At 41.3% G+C, this 20,284-nt stretch overlaps 2 protein-coding genes across 5 annotated transcripts; one reads left to right on the top strand and one right to left on the bottom strand.

Moving 5' to 3' along the window:
• Nucleotides 1–45: 45 nt before the first annotated feature.
• On the bottom strand, nt 46–5,966 carry LOC310860109 (uncharacterized protein). Its single transcript, XM_083766875.1, has 4 exons — nt 5,665–5,966; nt 3,803–4,451; nt 2,177–2,297; nt 46–1,719 (listed from the first exon to the last, which is right to left on the bottom strand). The coding sequence occupies exons 1-4, from the start codon at nt 5,765–5,767 to the stop codon at nt 1,006–1,008; spliced, it is 1,587 nt and encodes a 528-aa protein (XP_083623001.1). The 5' UTR covers nt 5,768–5,966; the 3' UTR covers nt 46–1,005.
• A 213-nt stretch (nt 5,967–6,179) lies between these two features.
• LOC310860218 (afadin- and alpha-actinin-binding protein-like) lies at nt 6,180–20,194 on the top strand. 4 transcript variants are annotated; one of them, XM_083767022.1, is made up of 14 exons: nt 6,180–6,275; nt 7,700–7,752; nt 8,320–8,474; nt 12,044–12,247; nt 12,629–12,739; nt 12,841–12,976; nt 13,104–13,179; nt 13,427–13,616; nt 14,371–14,518; nt 15,329–15,468; nt 16,656–16,829; nt 17,914–18,031; nt 18,180–18,327; nt 18,431–20,194. In XM_083767022.1, the coding sequence occupies exons 2-14, from the start codon at nt 7,734–7,736 to the stop codon at nt 18,573–18,575; spliced, it is 1,764 nt and encodes a 587-aa protein (XP_083623148.1). In that variant the 5' UTR covers nt 6,180–6,275; nt 7,700–7,733; the 3' UTR covers nt 18,576–20,194. The 4 variants fall into 4 exon arrangements, 3 of the variants coding, with proteins under 3 accessions (XP_083623148.1, XP_083623147.1, XP_083623146.1); XM_083767021.1 differs by having other exon boundaries at nt 6,195–6,275; nt 7,645–7,752; XR_014569356.1 differs by having other exon boundaries at nt 6,212–6,279; nt 7,652–7,752; nt 17,984–18,031; nt 18,431–18,565.
• The last annotated feature ends 90 nt before the right edge of the window (nt 20,195–20,284 follow it).

Genomic DNA, 20,284 nt, shown 5'->3' with positions numbered 1-20,284 from the left:
CAAATATTGTACCTTTTACTCCAATCCACAACAATTATTCAAGAGCTTTAGTTACTTGTTGCTTTGTAGATTTACATGATGAAATGAACAGTACATTAACAATTTACTTTTGGTTAATGTAGAAAGATTGACACATTTTTAAACCTTTTGAAAAAACTTGAGATGGGACATTTTGCATGAGCACTTTTACTTTTGGCACTTTACATATATATTTTGGTACTTTTTACTCAAGTGAAAATTCTAATACAGGACCTTTACTTGTAGTACTGCTACTTTTACTTAACACACTCGAGTACTTTTTCCACAAACTCTGTGATATGACTGCAACATTTCAGAAATAGTAGGATGCTGATGTATTGAATAAGTTGAGAAATTACTTTATTTTAAACAATGTTTAATAAAAAAGGTAAGAAAAGGATAACAAGCATACTAAGCAAACTCTTAACCCTGAAACAGGTTTTTGCCCTTCTTTAGTGCCACTTACAGTAGTTTTTTGCTGTGACACAATACAGATTACACAAATCTGAAACTCCAAATATAACCCATGTGAATTTTTGTAACAGACAACACATCCATGTTGACTCTTATTGTATTCGTTACCCATGTTGTCATTGCTTATTGTAATGTGTTGCAATATACTGTAAGTGCAGTACACTATGTTTGGTCCTTATTGTATGCTAGCAAAAAGCATTTAACGGTTATTAAATGGTTACAACCCCCCTCCCCATGTCAGTATTTCAAAATGTAACCACATGTATCCTAGCATCCGTATTCTGGGGGCGAACGGTCACCGGAAATTGCAGATCTTCTATTTGCAGTGACGATATTTGGCATAGAGGAGACAAAAGCAGGGCCTAATATAGACATCTGGAGGATCGGTCAATACGTTATAGGGATTAAGTTGTTCATATTTTGCCCCATGAAGCACCTGAAATCAAACAATGATTCAGAGGATAGCACCATAGCACAGACCTTCCACTAACATGACCAAGCATTACAGAGGGCTCAGTACTGATAGTTCACCAGCTTGCATGCCACTGTGAACATCTGATTCAGACCGTTGGCAGTAGACAGAGGGACGATGGACTTGAACAACTTGTAGTGCCTCACTCTGAGAAACATTTGATCGATGTACAGCCTCAGAAGTTTGGTGGATCTCTTCATCTTGTACACCACAACGTCTTTTTCCTTCGACAAGAAAGGCAGCTGATGAACCTGGCACGGCACAATGTTCTCCACGTCGAGGCTCTCGTCAACCATTATGGCTGTTTTGGGGGTCAGTAAAGGGATTATTCCTGACCTCCGAAAAACCTCTTCATCACTTAAGGAACCAGGGAAGACGGTGGACACGAAGGTGACCAGGCCGTGGGGTGCCATGCCCACCATTGCCTTGAGAGTGGCGTCGCATTCGTGCTCAGCGAAGCGCAGCTCGTCCTCCTTCTCCTCCCAGTGAGAGAGGGGCGTTCGGCAACGGAACTCTATGAAATCGATGACCACGTTGGTGTCCGGGAAGCACTGAAACTCCACAGGCAGGCGAGCTCTGATGCTCTCCCTGGAGATCCAAATGGGTACAGAGGCCAAAAACGTGTAGAGGAAGTTGGCCCAGGATCTCGTGAGGTCCTCTGCAGAGGAATGCTCCACCTTGAAGAGCTGTGCCAAATCCCAAAACTCGAGACCCTGAACCAGGCGAGCCATAAACAGGAAGAACTCGTCTACTCTCTGGAGAGACACACACAAATCATCACATCACATGTAGCTATACATCGCTAAATAAAATAACATTTGAGCTGGGTAAGTAGGTAGTCAATCGAACAGAGATCTAAACTTAATATGGTGGCTAGAACAGGAGGCAACCAGCACCAACATTCTATGCCCACTGCTTGGAACTTGTGATAACGCCCCGATCCTGTCTACCCTAAAGTCTTTGTATTGGTTCTGCAATCCCATTATTTTTTACATTTCTGTAAGTTTTCACCCAGTTTTAACCCATTCACATAGAATTTCTTTATTTCCCCAGATATATCTGTAGTAAGCAGAGATCTCTGATTGCCTGGCTATTCGAGACACCACTTGCAACTACTAAACCACTTTGTTGGTTACAGAAATAAATAATTGTTTAGGTTTAGGCAGCAGACGATAAATTATAATTGGACGGTAGTATAATGGGAATTTTTACCGATGGTCCACCAGGTACAGCTAGCACCTTCCGATTTCTTTTAGAAGTATTAGATTTCATTTGTGAAGCTGCTGGCTCAACCACTCGCCAGAAGGCCATAAAATGGTTATATGTTGGAAACCTGCAACAACAAATACAACGTATGGATTTATTATATTGTAGATAGTACAGATTGAATATTTCACTTTGCTCCAATTCAAAAGGAAGTGAGAGAGAGAGAGAGAGAATTTGTGTTATCTCTCTGCCTGGCCAGGCTGCTGAAGACCGGATATTATGTTTTTGCCCCTGTCCTTTGTGTGTCTGTCTGGGAGAGTGTGTTCAAAGTTTCATGCTGATCATCGATCAGATCGGAGATTAGCTGTTCACTCATGGACTAATGGATGGACACTTGGACAGGGGCAAAAACATGGTATCCGGCCTTCGGCTGTCCACACGAAGTCCTTCCTGCCTGGCAAGGATAATGAATGCACTGCATGCATAGCATATGAACTTGTTATAGAATGTTCGGAAACTTAACATAAATTACATCTCCACTTAAATAATACCAATTAGGCCTAGTGTATTTTATTATTTTTATCGTTGATTGCACCTTTACCAGGGGGTATAACTTGTAAGGATCGTGAAACTGTGGAAAGAGCAACACAGCTAAATGTGTGGGTACTATAGTGCCTCTCTCTCTCTACAAAATCCCCCAATAGGCTCACTGTCATTTTGAGCGACCTGCCAGCACACTGCAACTTTGTTGAGTTTGTGTATGCTCCAAGAAGCGACACTGCCCCCATGGAAAGACGCCACATTTGTCCGTGCAATAGGACAAGTGGAAGCTGATGTTCCGTTACGCAGAGTGGCAGCATTATTTGGCATCAGCCCTGTACTGGTACCATAACGGGCATAACCCATTTACAAACTTAGGACAAAGTTCTGTGAGACTGGTGAACACCCCAAGAAGACCAGTTCCTCACCCTTGCTTCACTCAGAGTAACCATATGCTTTCTTCCAGAGATTTACAGGCAAGATTTGCACAAAGTTACCACAGACTCAGACAGATGTCAAAGTTGCAGGCCCGAACTGGCAGGTTGCTCAAAAGAGCGATTATAATATTGGGGGATTTTGTTGCTCATTCCAGAATTGCAGAAGTTAGAAGTTATACCTGGTTGTAAAGGTGACTAATCAACGATACCAATTGGTATTATTTAAGTGAGTCGGAATAGCGGGCTTTAACCCATTCTGACCGGGCACCCATTTTGGTGTTGGCATCATGTTATGCTTTATCTATTGAAAAATAGCAGATCTACAAGCTCATATCGCGCCACCGAGTGGCGCGATACGAGCTTGTAGGTCTGCTATTTTTGAAAAATCTAAAAAAAAACGACTGACATTTTTAGAATCTGATCTCAGGTCAGAATGGGTTCATCAGACCAGTGTGTGTCCGGCGGAAACCTCGTGTGAATCTGATCTCAGGTCAGAATGGGTTAAACCAGTGGTTAAACCAGGCTGGTAATAGTGGCAACTGGAGGTGAGTGTAGAGTAGACATTAGCAGTTCTGTGGAACATATGGATTGGATGGATGCGTGTCATATTGAATGCCAGGTTTTATTCATGACATCAAGTGAATTGAGAGGTTACCTTGTATAGAACTGGATTGAATCATCAGAATCCGCAAATCTTGCAACACTGTAACGGTCTCTAACAGCTGCCTCCTCCAGCCTTTTACATTCCGCCCGAAGCTTGTCACGCTGCATTCTGAGCAGTATAAGTTTTAAATCATTTGAATCTTTACAATAGTTGTGTTCAGAAAGCACCAAGTAAACTGCTGGCGGTGGGCACTGAAAGCAAGATGGCGTGACACCTGGCTTCAGGCGGGAGATCCCGGGAGACTTTATGTAATCCTCGGGTTGGAAATGCTCCTCACATACATATGTACGGCCCCTACAAACACTGATGGCTTGGTCTTTATCCCGTTTGATCGCACAAACCCACTTTTTTCTTCTTTCGATGTCATCTGGAAAGTCATGAAAAGCGAGATGTGGTTGCAGTCTGTTTGAAAAGGTGCAATTAGGAACACAGCATGTTTTATAAATTGTTAAACCCTTTGTAGGGGGCTTTGGCTCGCAAATGGAGGCGTCATCCTGGTTGCATCGGATTTGAGTTTTCCTCATGGGTAATGAATAAAGTAACGTCTTGTCAGCATTGTTAGACTCAGACTGACTTTGCTGAGAGAAAGTAGATCGCTTCGAGGGCAAGGCTGGCAGAAGCATGACATTTATGTTGAAACCTGAAATGACATAAAAAAACAATCACACCCGTGGTGTGCGTTCTTATCGTCATACCTCGTCTCATTCCGACCAATCACAATTTCTCCAATCATCTCATTCCGGCCAATCAGAATTTGCGTCCTCACTTTCGTCTTCAATGTTTGTGTTTACGCAATGTTTGTGTTTACACAAACATTCAAAGCTGGCCATTCATTGTCAATGACATGCAATGTTTGTGTTTGCACTAGCTCTGGTCCATAGCCTTACTGCTTCTGCATGGCAGAATCAGAAGCAGTAAGGCTATGGATCAGAGCTATGTTTGCACAAACACTCAAAGCTGTGTGTTAGGACAATGTTTGTGTTTACACAAACCCTCAAAGCTGGACTTAGGAGGGCCTCAAAAGATTGTCGCAGTCGTCCTGCCCCCTTTCAGAACGACGAGGGAACCAGAAGAGAATTCCCCCTTTATTTTCCCCATAAACTTTTCAAAAAGTATTTATTTAAAGACCTGTAAGCCTCGCATACAATTACAAAGCCAATAGCCGAGCTGACAAATCATGACAATATCACAATAAACCATTTTTTTGGGGGGGCCGAACAAATAATTAGAAGAAAAACGATTAAAAAAATGTGTTGTTATGTACACTGCCCTTTTTTCTTCTTTCTAATTATTTGTTCAGCCCAACTCGGCTGTTGCCTTTGTATGAGGCAACACAGGTCTTTAAAACCCATTCTGACCTGAGATCAGATTCATACGAGGTTTCCACTGGACACACACTGGTCTGATGAACCCATTCTGACCTGAGATCAGATTCTAAAAATGTCAGTCGCTCTTCGATTTTTCAAAAATAGCAGACCTACAAGCTCGTATCGCGCCACTCGGTGGCGCGATATGAGCTTGTAGATCTGCTATTTTTAAATAGCTAAAGCATAACATGATGCTGACACCAAAATGGGTGCCCGGTCAGAATGGGTTAAATAAATATGAAAATATGAAAATGAATGGGGATTGGGGGCATTCTCTAAATAAATAATAATAAATAAATATGAAAATGAATGGGGATTGGGGGCATTCTCTTCCGGTGTATCCGGTGCCCTCGCAGGGGGGCGGGACTGCGACGCTCTAAAAATTGAGCAGCAGCAAAAGTAAAAATTATATACATTAAAGAGTCAAAATACTAATTTCAAACAACTTGTCAAATTGCCACAGTAAATATGCATCCACATCTTTACCTGCAAGAAAGGCAGGGCCTCCCAACTGCAGGGGTGTGAAGTTATGTAGCTTGTTGTTGACCTGGTTCCCTTCATGACCATCCATTCCTGCCTGGCCATCCATTTCTGCCTTGATGTCTGAACCAGCAGCAAAGTTCTTCTTTTGGGATCTCTTTCACAGCTAAGCAACAGTGCAACAGCAAAGGTAATGATTTTGAGCAACACAAAAAACAAGCACTTCAATCATCAAAATAGCCGTATGTATTTCCCCATGGAGAGCCCGAGCACGTCTTTCCCAGCACAGTGCTTGATGACAACAACAACAACAACAACAACAAGGCATGAAGGCAATGGACGAATGAAGGAATTTAGGGGAAAAGAGGCGCTACAATGACGACTTCCGTCGCACTTCCGTTTACTTTTAACATTCGTGACGAAGGCGGAAGTTTGAAAGGGGTCACGTGTTTGGTTGCTAGGGAAACGGAGGAGCCACAGCACAGGGCAGGCGACGTTTGATGTGTCAGCAGTCAGTCAGTCCGTCGTGTTGTGTTGTGTATGTACGCCGTGCGGGATCCAGACAAGTGGAGAAGAGGACACACAGTGAATAATATAACTGGATAAACGTTCAATGAGTAAGTAACTAAAGCCAACAAGTTGTGTTCCGTTAAGTAAAAAAAAAAAAAGCCATGTGTGGCCAGTGTGGGTTTCAATGCCAGCCTAGCCATGCCAGGTCTGTGGTGGAGGTGGAGGTGGTGAATGAATTAAAGCCGTCGTCAACTTGCCTACACGCCGTGGTGGTCGACGCGGTATGGCGAGCGACGCCGTTCAGCAGCAAGAGTGACCGTCGTTATGTCTGCTCTGACTGGGTGCTCTCTTTATGGAATGACAGACGTGTTAATTGGCACGAAACGATTAAAAAACACAAAGTTACAGCTTCTTCCGCAGTTCAAAGTGATCATTGAGCAGCACTTTGCACCGACTGGTCCACAGGTTTGCATCATTATCTCGGATCGTCGGCCTGTGATTATTTATTTCGGTATTTACAAGTTTAGCCTACTTTTAACTTTGCTCAAGGTTTACCGATCCCCTCTTGCCGTGAGATTGAAGAATGCTGTTTTTTAAAATGCGTAATCCAATAGTTTTATAACTGGGGTTTAATAGCCATTAAATTAAAGATTACGTCTATTATTAGGTCTTATTAGTTTGCTAAGTAAGCCTGTGAGTGTGACCAGGCGTGCCATATGTTATGTCTGCCAAAAGGCTGGGTCCTCGAAACACTGGCAGCAGTTGTTGCTTTTCATTACTGAATAATTTAAAACCAATGAATTAAGAAGAAATTTTTGTTTTGTCATGATCCAGTTCTGTAATTTTGCACATAGCTTACACCAGTTGTTCCAGGCATCGGTCATCTGTAATGATTATTACTGAAGCTATCCGTTATTCATTTTATATTTGCTGATTTGAAAAGAAGATTGTTTTTTGACTCTTTACAATATTTTTCTTCATGCTGTTAAATGTGTGTTTTGGATTAGAATGGATGGTGATTGGTGATAAGTGTTGTTGGCGTAAATCCAATTTGCTACAATGGATTTTCATCACACAAATGTATTGTCATTCCTCCACACTGTGAAAGTATGAGTGCAAAATGTGTCTCTTTTGCATGTATAAATGGACTTAGAAATCTGGAATTTGAAATTAAATTTCTCCACCCTTCGGATGACAAGAGCATTCTTTGCTGCAGTGCAAATAAATTAAATGCGCAAGAAATCTTGGAACAAATCCTGCATTCTTTCAGAGGATATAAAGTGCAGGTGCAGAAGTGTATTCGCTTACTGTTTACGATACATGATTTGGCCTTTCTTAATCAGCTCTCCCTCCCTCCCTTGTTGTTTAGGCTGCAGCCAGCATGTTCCTCTCACGCACAGTGCATCTATCACAGTCAATCCTTTCTAATCCAGACAGTGTTGAATTTACACTGCTAATCTGACATGTCTATTTCAGTCTGCAGCCTTCATCTATGTGTTGTGTGCAAATCGACTGTGTCCTGCACATGTAGTGGATGATTCAGGAGCAGGAACTGCACTGCAGTGATGCCAGAGTCTTCCCTTGGTGAGTAAAAGCTGTTAAAGATTTGGTTTGGACTCTGAGAAATGTTGTTTTACCAGCAGCACTTACTGTATGCATTTGTAGTAGCATTTTGCTGCTAGTGTGACTGACACTGTGTGTATAAACAGTTGTTGTAATTGTAATATGTAACAACGTAATAGTAATCCGAACAATTCACTTAACATGTCTCGCATGTACACACACAAAGATGAAAATGAAATTGTTACGATGGATCATCATGATTCATGATGCTAATACGATGTTGTCATCATGCATTGGTTTCTAGCCAAAACGGCGAAGTGCTCTGTCTACTACAGTAGTTTGTAAGAAGAGTCTCATCCTCTATATCCAGCCTTGTGCGTAAGGAAAAGGTTAAATCGACACACATGATGGATCAGTGCTATTAATATATGCTATTTCTGTGCTATATGGGTAACCTCAATTCCTGGCCACCCACTGCATTGCTTTTGTGGTGCACGAACAAGGCTGTCCTGTGCCTTTACTTAATAACTGTATAATGGTTTATCAACCCAGATATCTGCTTGACAACAGACATTTTGTCACCCGCAGATTTCAAGGACATTCCTGGCGGCTCTTTCAAATGTAGAATGTCTCCCTTGAGACAGTTCAGGCCATCGTCAGTGCTCTCCCTGCCATTGCACAGAAACCAATACTCCTTTTGCACCGAGGACAACGTGCCCGAATGTTTATCATACATCAACCAGGTTGGTAACCATATGCTCATATAGTCACACTTATTCTTAATGCTTTTGTGTTTTTGAAAACTACGATGGGCGTTTCATGCTAGAATAATGGGATTCATCTGAAGAAAGACATGATTTTTAAAGCAAAAAAGTTTGATAATTTACAATTTACAATTTAGGCATTTAGCAGACGCTCTTAATCCAGAGCGACTTACATTTAAGCAAGAACAAAAGCATGGGAATACATCACATAAAAGCATTTATCATGAAACATGCGTAAGCTAAGAAAGTAACAGTGGAATATCTATATAATGAAACTATACATACACTATACATATAAACTATACATATTTACTACTATGCTATACATATGTACTATGGCGTGCTATGACTATATACAATAACATGCTATAAGTCTGTGTCAAATGCTATCTAAGCCAATGTAACAGACGTGATCTTGCGTTGTGTAGTATATGAAGCACCATAGACCAGGATCTCAGCAGTCAGCAGTGAGTAGATTTATTCTCTGTACAACATAGAATGAGGCAATCACTGCTCTGCTTTGACGTATGTTTTCCACATTTCAATTGCGCTTTCAAAGCTAGTATGAAATAGCAAGATGACGACAAACACAATATGTACCTGTACAACATAGAATGAGGCAATCACTGCTCTGCTTTGACGTATGTTTTCCACATTTCAATTGCTGGAAATAAAGCAGATGCAGTACCATGAAACAACAACTTTGGGTACATAAAATAATAAAAGAATCTGCAGAGCAAAATAAACACAACCTACCGCTTTCAAAGCTAGTATGAAATAGGAAGTGCGGTAGGTTACGTCATTAGGTTATAGGTCACGTCAACCGCCTGAACTCTTAAAGTGACAGAACATTGGATCACAATACAATATAATGCCTGGGCAAGTGGAAGCACTATTAACCACGTTACACCAACAGAAATGCTATCTAAGGGGGTAGGGTAAGTGCTATGGGCCATGATGGAGTCTGAAAAGGTGGGGTTTCAGGCTACGGCGGAAGATTGGGAGTGATGCTGCAGTTCTGACTGCAATGGGAAGTGCATTCCACAGTTTTGGAGCCAGAAGGGAGAAGAGTTTGGGACGTGTGGAGCGCTGTCCCGGCGTTTTTAGTGAGGGTACTTCCAGTTTCCCTGCGTTGGCTGATCTGAGTGCGTGGGAGGGTTTGTAGGGTTCAATCATACTTGCAAGATATGGGGGAGCCATACCTTTGGTTGCTTTGAATGCCAGCATCAGAGTTTTGTATTCTGTGCGGGCAGCGACCGGGAGCCAGTGGAGGGAGCGGAGCAGGGGGGAGACATGTGAGAATTTTGGCTGGTTGAAGACCAAGCGAGCTGCTGCATTTTGGATCAGCGGGAGAGGCTTAAGTGCACATGCTGGTAGGCCAGTAAGGAGGGAGTTACAATAGTCGAGTTTTGACAAGACTGTTGTCTGGATTAGGAGCTGGGCTGATTCCTGGGTGAGGAACGGTCTAATTCGTCGTATGTAGACCAGTTGTAGTAAAAGTAGTAAAGTAGTAAAGCTGTCAGATTTAAGTATGAACATCCAGCATAGATGCTCATACCATACCGATCTTTTGAGGTTTGTCTTTACAGTATGTCTGTTCTGTTCAGTCACTGCACTTTTGCAACGGTTGGCCGCCACTTACACAGAACATAACACTTCAAATGAGCTCTATTGTCCCTCAAACAATCAACATGCTTGATTTTTTTATTATGTTGAAGTTTGAAGTATCCCAGCTCAGTGGCCTTGAGGTTAGATTGTCTGCCCTGACATTGGGAGGTCGGGGTTCGATCCCTGCTCGTACCAAAGACCAAAATGGGACCCAATTAGTCTAGCTCACTGCTTGGCACTCAGCATCACGGGTTGGATCGGGGATAAGTCCCTGTGACATACTAGCGTCATGTCCAGGGGGTGTACTTGTACATCATGTCAAGGGGGTGTACATCAAGCAAGCTGCCTCAAGCTGCAGAAACAGGAGACATGCTCCTGCCCTATGGGCCTCATGGCTCGGCAAGGCTTACTTACTTATATAACCACCTGTGGAATAATTCCCAGGGATAAAAAACATCACAGCCCAGAACATTGCACCACATAAATATATAAACAACGGTGTGTAAGAGTAAGGCAAAGGTACTTGCTCAGGTGCCAAAATACAGAATAAACGTGGTAAAGGACCAGTAAATACAGTAAACAAATTTAGGGTAGGCCTCGTGTCCTAAAATATACTGTTGAAGGCACAAATAGAAAAGCTGAGAAGATACTATGTGGATAGTCTCCTGTAGCCAGACCACTAATCCACAATCTCTGAATGCTACAGTATATATATATAGAGTCTGGAACTACACCTCCCGAAATCGGAGAACTGAACATCTGTTCTGTACACTAAAAGTAGAAAGTACTACCGGTAGTCATTATGCATAATGTCCTGTTTCACAAGTTTTCCAATGTATACAATGGATATTATAAATCCTTTGAAAATAGCAGTTGTGAGCTTGCAGATCTGCTACTTTCAAATGGCAAAAATGTATATACAGTAGGACTAAAGTGGTAAATACGATACGATTTCACTGAAATTAGTTTTGCTTCCATGACGTCACCGTTCAAGATACAGACGAGACATACACAATACATTACAAAAGATACATTACTGGACACAAATCACAGAAGCAGACAGGAACAAGAACATTACCGATTTTGGTTTAAAGGAGAATTCCATACTAAAAGGCTTTCTTACCTTTCTTTGTAGTTGTTACGTCCCCACCAAAGAGGTCCAGGTGTTATTTTGTGCAAAAGCTCCTTATTGGCTATTTCCCCTATCATAAGCCCTAAATGAATTGCATTGAATTGAATGGGGCTATGGGGTGTTGTGCTAATTCGCTTATTTCCATCGCTCAAAATTATAATTTCTTTGTATATATCCTCTCTTCATAATGTAAATAATATCCCAAGCGGCACACTTTACTACTTCTTTCGATGGAAATAAGCGAACTAGCATAACACCCCATAGCCCCATTCAATTCCCATTCAATGCAATGCGATTCATTGAGGGCTTATGGTAGGGAAAATAGCCAATAAGGAGTTTTTGCACAAAAAAACACCTGGACCTCTTTGGTGGGGACGTAACAACTACAAAGAAAGGTAAGAAAGATAAAAAAGCATTCTAGCATGGAATTATCCTTTAAAAGCAGAACAGACTGGTGTACAAAAGAGTTCTTTAGCCTGTTTTTCTTATATTCTGGGACTCTAAACCGCCTCATGGAGGGCAACAGTTGATATTCAGCATTTAGATGTAGTGAAGTAGACGTAAAAGTACTGGAAATTGGAAATACCATACTCCAGTAAAGTAAAGAATACCTGAAAATGAGTACAGTACTTGAGTATATGTATAGTTACCGCTACTTTACACCACTGATAGTAAGAAATGTTTCCCTCGCATCCCTTACCCCGTTTTGCTTCGATGGATGCCAGAGAAATCACCGCATGGCAACATTGCAGCCAATTTGAAACATCATTCATATCCCTCTTTTTGTCTTTATTTGCCCCTTTCCCAGGAACTGTCCTCCCTTGGCCTCCCATCGCTTTGGACAGAATCCGATGGGAGCTCAGAGCTTAATGTGGTGGTTGTGCTCAACCGCATGTATGACCTGGTTCAGTTGTACCGCAGGGGCCTGCGCACCTTGGAAGACATGGAAGTGGAGCAGCTGAAGTCGAGCAGCAGCATGGACTGCCTGCAGCTTAGCAACACTCGACTAAAGGTGACCCCAAAACCCCATGAGCATCCACAATCCAGAACATAAGCACCACCTGCTACCGAAACTTGGCAAACAAAAAACTCTGCACCATAGATAGTAACAAGAACAGGAAATGGTCATAAGATTTGGAATCCATACAAAAATCCACCATGACACCAATACTGGTGAAAACCACGCAGGAAAACGATTTACGATCATAATAATTGATCATTTGTAACCTAGTGTCAACACTCATGTCTTCCTCTCAATACAGAGCTATAATGTTAAATCTGAGTGATCAAATCCAATCAGACTGTGTTCATTTCAGCTGATTGTTTCATTTATTGTTCATTCTAATGGTTGTGTTGATTTATTTTCTCCCATGCTGCCATTTGATGATCCTAGGATCAAGTCGAACTTTGCAAAAGGGAAAACACAGCACTCCTTGAGAGAGAACGTCAGCTACAGCTGAAAGTTAAGAGCGTACAGAACTGCCTGAAAAATGAAAAAGAAGAGGTAATGAGACTTGTTGTGTTGTTTTCGATTTTTCTGACAAATACCGCATTGTGTGACTGAAATACCGTTCTACATTGCAATTTTCATTGCTTTCTTGTCAGGTGCAAAAACTTCAGCATATTATTGCAAACCGGGCCAGCCAGTACAATCATGATATGAAGAGGAAAGAAAGGGAATTCAACAAACTCAGAGAGCGTTTGAATCAACTCCTGGTTGACAAGAAGGAGAAGAAACAAGGTTTAATAGAAAATCTTTTGAGCCTAAACCTGGCTTGAATTTGCACCCATTTAGGAAACGTGACAACTTTATCCCTTGTTAAAATATATATGCATTTTTTTCTATTTCACTGATCTTTCACTTTCAGCCATTGAAGTATTAAATTACATTGGAAGAGCTGATGGGAAAAGGAGCCGCTGGAAAACTGGAAAAACAGAGATCAAGTAAGTGATATGGTATTAAATTAACAACCTACTTTTATTGTTTTTTAAGGCCCAATCAAGGATTTGTTCAAGGTTTGTTTTTACATAATTATATTCCTATTCAAATACATTCTTATAGAGCTTTCTTTTTGAGTATTTTGAACTTTCTTACCACAACATCTGTCTCTGACTATCACATCATAAATAAATACAAATATAGGTCGATACTGTATATGTATATGTAGATTATGATATTTCTCATCCTAAGACATGAGGGGGAGATGTACAGGACTCTGCTGAGTGACTACGACAGCCGTCAGCAAGACCTGTTGCTGGAAAACGCAGAGCTGAAGAAAGTGCTGCAGCAGATGAAAAGAGACATGATGTCAATTTTACGCTCAAAGAAACCAACACCGAAACACGAGACTCATGAGAGTCATGAAGAAGGTCTAGGACAGGTTCGGCAAGTCTTTTCATTTTTATTTTCACCCTTCCCTTTTCACAGTCTTCCCATTGTGTTCTATGACAGATATATTTCCCCCCTAGAGATATATATATATATATATATATATATATATAGTGTGGAGTCACTGAATCTTTCGGGGAGAAAGCTTCTCGGCGGTGGGCGGAGCGAGAAAGGTGGGCGGCGGTGGCTCAGGGGTAGAGTGCCTGGATGGTAACCGTAAGGTTGCCAGTTTGAACCCTGTGGGCTCCCCCAGAGTTACTGTCGAAGTGTCCTTGAGCAAGACACTGAACCCCTAATTGCTCCCGATGTGCTAGTTGGTGCCTTGCATGGTTTCCGCTGCCATCGGTGTATGAATGGGTGAATGTAATGCACAATCTCTGTAAAGCGCCTTGGATAAAGGCGCTATATAAATGCACCATTTACCATTTAGAAAGCTTCAGTGACTCCACGCTATGAGGCTGGCCAAGCCAGGCTAGAGATAACCTATTACGACTACAGATTCCAAACTGTGACTGGGAGAGAGACTGAGGTAGTTTATTGGATGATCCCACAGAGCCCAGATGCCCATTATGTCCATGGTTTGCCGAGGGCTTAGTTAGAATCAAACATGTTCAGCCTACTATGGTCAAATGACTCAAATTATAGTGAGGCCAGGCCCTGTATTTATTTTGGATGCTGCTGTTTTCAATTACCCATTTGCAAGTCAAGTCAATATGTTGATTGAGCATTCCCATTTATTATATTAGTCTGACTCGGAGGAAGAAGAGGAAGTGTTTGATTCCAGTAAGGACAGTGTAGAGTTGTCCTGCATCCACGCCCGTGAAAAGCTGACTAACAGCATTCGCCTTCAGTGGAGGAGACTCAAGAGCCATGTGGAGAGACTGGACAGCCAAGGTACGGGTAGTCTTCCTCACTCTCACTCACTCACAATTCTGCTCTTTTTCCCATTTTGTATGTTGCATTTTGTATGTTGCCCCCCCCCCCCCCCCCACATCCCTGAATTGGTACAGCCTAAACAAAGAAAGGTTGTCATAGCACTGCCACTGATAGCAGATGGTTTAAAACAAATAAATAAAAGCCATTTACCTGCAGAGGAACTGAACGTAAACATGAAAGTCATGGATCAGCAGCAACCTCTAGTGGGTGCTGTAGGAAAAGCAGTTGCCCTCAAACACTGGCTTCGGTGTTATGTGTGCTCTTCTGGAGAAGGTCAAGTGGGACACACTCAGACCTGCCCCCATTTGTTGGACCAGGATGCTGGGACTCTTTCTGCCCCTCCAGGAATACCAGACCATGGACTCCAATTGCAGATATCACCCCATATCAAGTGGTTTAAATGCTAGATACAAAAATGAATGCTATGTTCCAAACTATGTGTTGAAGGCAAGGTGATAACGGTACTATTCTGGTTGTGAGATAAGTTGCTTTGACAACCTTCCTCTGCCGAGGCTGACCTGTACAAATGAGAGGGGATCTTTGAATCAGTCATGGATCAGACCTCTACTGGTTAATGTAGGAAAAGCATCTTCAACTCATATTTGTCTTATGTGTTCTATCATAGGAATTTGGAGGTCGCAGGTCGGCACTAAAATATCATGAGTGTGAATGGCAGAACTATCATGATTTGTTTTAATGTTTATTTTTATGATATCACAAGACTTGGTTGAATAACAATTTTATTCTGTATGTATGTTGATTGTTCAGCATCTTTAGCACAGACTGTGGGTGAGCGGGCTAATGTGAACACAATACCAAGGGAGACTCATGACAAAGAGATGGACAGACTGAACCTGGAGATCCAACAGTGCAAAGACTTTATTCGTTCACAACAACAGTTACTGCAGGTATGTGTGTAATACATTTAGCCTACTTTTTAGTATTGTTAATATTTCAAGCAGCATTATGAGTTTGAGCCACAGTGCGGTGGTGGCCAATAAAAGATGAGCCAGGATGACATAATAATGATTTATTTTTTGTTTGTAGAAAGGCAGCATTTGAAGCAGGCTTTGCACAACAGTTAAAGTTTTTATTGGGGTGTATTTTGAAAACCAATGGAACTGCAACATTGTCATTCATATTCATCTAATTGATACGGAAAACTATTATTATTAAAACATCTAGGATTGTAACTCGCTCTGTATTAGAGTGTCTGCTAAATGCCACGTCACTTTCAGTAGAGGGCGCCAATACACAGGTTCATGTATTTCTTTATTTGCAGTGAAATCTCCATAGGGCGATTTTAGGTCGCTTCATATAAGAGCCCACCCCAGTCCCCAGCCTTTCTGTCAGGGGAGTGGCTGTGCGTCGTTAATGATGTCCATTCATATTTGATACAGCCAGTTTCTGGAGAAATTGGAAAAGCAAAAGCCTTGAAACTACATATGTCGCCGCTAATATACGTCACGCCCAGCTGTCAACACATTGCGTTCCTGAGATTCCTCGTTGACGTTAGCTCAGCTGGTGGTGATTCGACTCCTACTAACCACTAAATATCAATCAAATAAAAATAAACGTAATTAACATTCAGTCTGTTGTGCAACGGGCAGATGCAGCCACCCGCCTACCCGGAAATGTAGTCTCTGGGTTGTTTGACTCGTTTCTAACGCTTATTTTGTTACTCTTTGTGTATATTTGTACATTTCCACCTTCAGTCGATGCTTCATATCCATATGTAAAGTGTGAAAAGGCCGGGGTGAACGGTTTATTTTTCAAGCACAGTTCTTACATGAGGCGATCTAAAAATCCCCCTATGGAGATTACAATGTAAATAAAAAGTACACGAACCTGGGGACTGACGCCCTCTACTGACAGTGACGTCAGGACTTCGGTGCTCTATTGTAACTATTCTCCGAATGATTCATTACGTGGAAATGTGTCCTGACCAAAACACACAAAGGGCTTAACAGTAAATTCCTGCACAGCAGAACCACCCCTAGTCTCTAGCCCCTCTCCACCCTCCACCCCACCGCTCAGACCGACAGGATGTGGTGGTGTTCTCGCAACATACACTTCCCTCCCTCTGGTCTTGTAGCAACAGCTGAGTTCTCCATGTGATGAAGAGACGGCATCGCTGTTGAACGACTGCTACATGCTGGAGGAGAAGGAACGCCTCCGAGAGGAGTGGAAGACCCTTGGAGAGCAGAGAAGGAACTTGGAGAAAGAGAGAAGGAACTTCACAGAGGCTGCCATAAGACTGAGCCATGAGGTATGTTTGAAGAAGGAAAAAACAACACCTTGTAAAGAAAATGATAAAATGTGATGAAGAAAATATATTATTCTTTTTCTTTTTTGTAATCAAAGTTTTTTAATGATTTTTTCAATAAAGCATACAAAATTCACATGACTTACACAAAATAAAAAGACAAGAAAAAACAAACACAAAACAAAACACACCTAGCAGTAAAAAAAAAAAGGAAATCCCCTGGACAACACCCCTCCACACTCTGTGTGGGCATTATTCTAGTAGTAGAGCAGGGGAGTCTATCCCTGTTTCGCACTGCGCTATACCCCTGGCAGATGGATTGCTGAGTGCAACACCTACCATCAGCTCCCAGTACTTACTAAATGACTTGCCACACCCAAGCCGTGCTACTTCTACTAATACTCATTTTTGTCCACCTGTCGATTGTGTTGTGTTTTTCTTTGTGCTATGTCAAATGTGTGTATATGTGTTTCTGCATACATGGCTGCTGGGTCGCAAGACAAATTTCAGTGTGAACTGACAATAAAGTACTATATCATATCATACGTTGCACATTATTCTAATGTGCTTTTGCAAATAACGTTAAATCACCTTGAACCACCCACCAACGCAAAGGGCACACTCAAAGAAATTAACCTGCTATCAAATCTTCTCATGACACAATCCTAAATTGTCAGTCCGTTATATTAAGAAATAATATAGAACATTGTAAATATTGAATGCTAAAACGGTATAACTTAACCCATTCTGAACGGGCACCCATTTTGGTGTCGGCATCATGTCGTGCTTTAGCTATTTAAAAATAGCAGATCTACAAGCTCGTATCGCGCCACCGAGTGGCGCGATACGAGCTTGTAGGTCTGCTATTTTTTGAAAAATCGAAGAACGACTGACATTTTTTTAGAATCTGATCTCGGGTCAGCATGGGTTCATCAGACCAGTGTGTGTCCGGCGGAAACCTCGTATGAATCTGATCTCAGGTCAGAATGGGTTAAGAAATAATATAGAACATTGTAAATATTGCATGCTAAAACGGTATAACTTAATGACTTTTAGTCTCTTAACTTGTGCCCTGTCTAAATTGCAGAGGAAGTCTTTTGAGGATGACCGTGCGACATGGCTCAAACATCAGTTTTTGAACTTGACTCCCTTTTCAGACCCAAAGAAACCTCAGATGTCAAAGTCTAAAAGTGCCTTTTCAATATGTGAGTCATACAATTTATCCTTGTTTACTTTGGTTGGATGTAACCTTTATTCATTTGAACTAACTGATCAGCTAACTAACTAAGATCAGCAAATGGAAACTTGTTTTTCTGTTTTCGTATTGAATCACAGTACCTAATTCCTTTACAGCTGAGCCAGATGGTAGTGCAGTGTCAACTCCAGAATGGCTGAATGAATGTGAATCCCACACAAGCTTCTGCACACCGGAATGTGGCCCAGTTGGAACACCATCTACTTCAGACCTGCACCTCCCTCGTCACCTAATCCCAGAGGACAGGTAAAAGTAGTTGCCCATCTGTCCATGTTGCAAGATTCTTGAAATGTGAACTAAATATATTGACAGCCATTACATGATTGTGTATTTAATCTGTGTCTTCCAGCCCAAGCACAACTAAACCAAAGGCGAGGAGTTTGTTTATGGGAGAAGCAAACGCCTTTCATAATGGTGAGACTCGTGCCCAGCAGTGGAACTGCAGAGACCATTGGAGCCTCACCATGAATGACGATAAAAACAGCTCTATTTAAAGTCTGCAACTTCAATCGTTGTGATCATAGATAGGCCCAATCCCAATCCACTCCCTTGCTGACTCAATGAGGCCTCACTGTTTTAGCTGCGCGTTCATGTGAAGTCTGTGAGGGCTTGAGGGATGTCCCATTTGAAATCGGTAAGTCAGTGAGGGCTCAGCCCCGCCCCTTTATGTGCCCTTTGCCAAAGTCGGCATCGATGCTGACTTTGGCAAATAAATTGCCCACAGTTCATAGCGTTACCAGGGGAATGAGGGGGATCCCCCGAACATCAATCATTATTGAGTAGTATGCAAATTAGTTATGTATCGCAGTTAGAATGTCAACAAACACAATAGTGCTTTCTCACTGTTCTCAAAGGGAGATGGAATGGAAGGATAGGCTATATATTTAATAACAATAATAAGGGAAACATGATGAGAAATGACTAATGAGCAAAGTAAAATAATATGGAAATGCAATTTATAATGAATATTGTTATATATGAATATTACAACTCCTATCACACAGGAAAGTGTATTTATTTAACTAATAATAAAACGATCAGCTTAAATACTAAAATAGAAGTGATATACATGTATAAATAGGCCAAGCATGTAGGTAGGCACTGGCTGTGAATAAGGACAGTTTTTATAAAGTGATGCAAAGCGTCATGAATGGCGGACTCATCTTCAAAGTGCTGTCTCATTTCTTTCACAACAATTTGCCTCAAGCACTTACAGCTGACGTCATTAAAGTCAATGAGGGTCCAGGGCTTGAGGGAGGCAATTGGGATTGGGCCTTAGAGACAATCCATATTCCATGTGTGCTATAAAGGAAGTACAGCATAATGGGAATTGCCAAATGTGAACAGTTGAACATAATTTAATTCTTATCAATACTTTAAGCCAAAAAAGGTTCAGGCAAACCCCTTGTGTTCTTTCTTTTGGGTGGTGGGTGATTGAGTGAAAACTTGCGTAATTTATTATTTTCTCTTTTCTTTTCTTCTTTTTTTCCCCCTTTTTTAAAAAGCTTACTTTTATGTTTAGATTTTCATAATTGGTCCATTTGTATTTATTGATGTCTTTTGTCCCTGAAAATGTCATGGTCAAAGGTATTATTTCTATTACAGTACTCAATGTTAGGGCGATGATATACTATGTGGTATTTTTGGCAATGTAGATGGCCAATCAAAATGAACAAATAACTGCTAATGTTAAATTACATTATATTTGGGGGCATTGTTGCACAGCACTCCATATTCATACTGCCCCTAGTAATGATGTCATAGACTCATTTTGTGAACTTGGTAAGCGACTATAATGTACAATGTTTTAGAATGTAGATTGAAATGCTGCTGTTCTATTGAATGCAATAAGAAACTATATGATTCATATACATTATTGGGGCAAATCTTTACAGTTCTAGTAATACTGCGTAGCGAGCAACATTAATAGGACTCAGGTGCTGCATGATGTGTCTGTTTATGTATATGTATGAAAGGATTTCAAGTGTAGAAAAATCTTGTAAAATTCACACCACTGATTTAAATACAAAGTATCCCTTCAACCTTTTTTATTTATCCTAATATTTTTTGTTTCTTGTTAGTTGCAATGAACCAGGGAAATCATAACACTGGAGACGGACGTATGCATTCAATGATTTATTAAGTACTGGCATTTAAAATTTCAGATCTACTATTGACATTTACAAGTTGAAATGTTTCCCAG

The sequence above is a fragment of the Protomyctophum parallelum genome (assembly GCF_964188405.1).
Source record: "Protomyctophum parallelum genome assembly, chromosome: 6".
Classification (NCBI taxonomy): Eukaryota; Metazoa; Chordata; class Actinopteri; order Myctophiformes; family Myctophidae; genus Protomyctophum; species Protomyctophum parallelum.
This window is presented reverse-complemented; position numbering and strand designations above follow the sequence as displayed.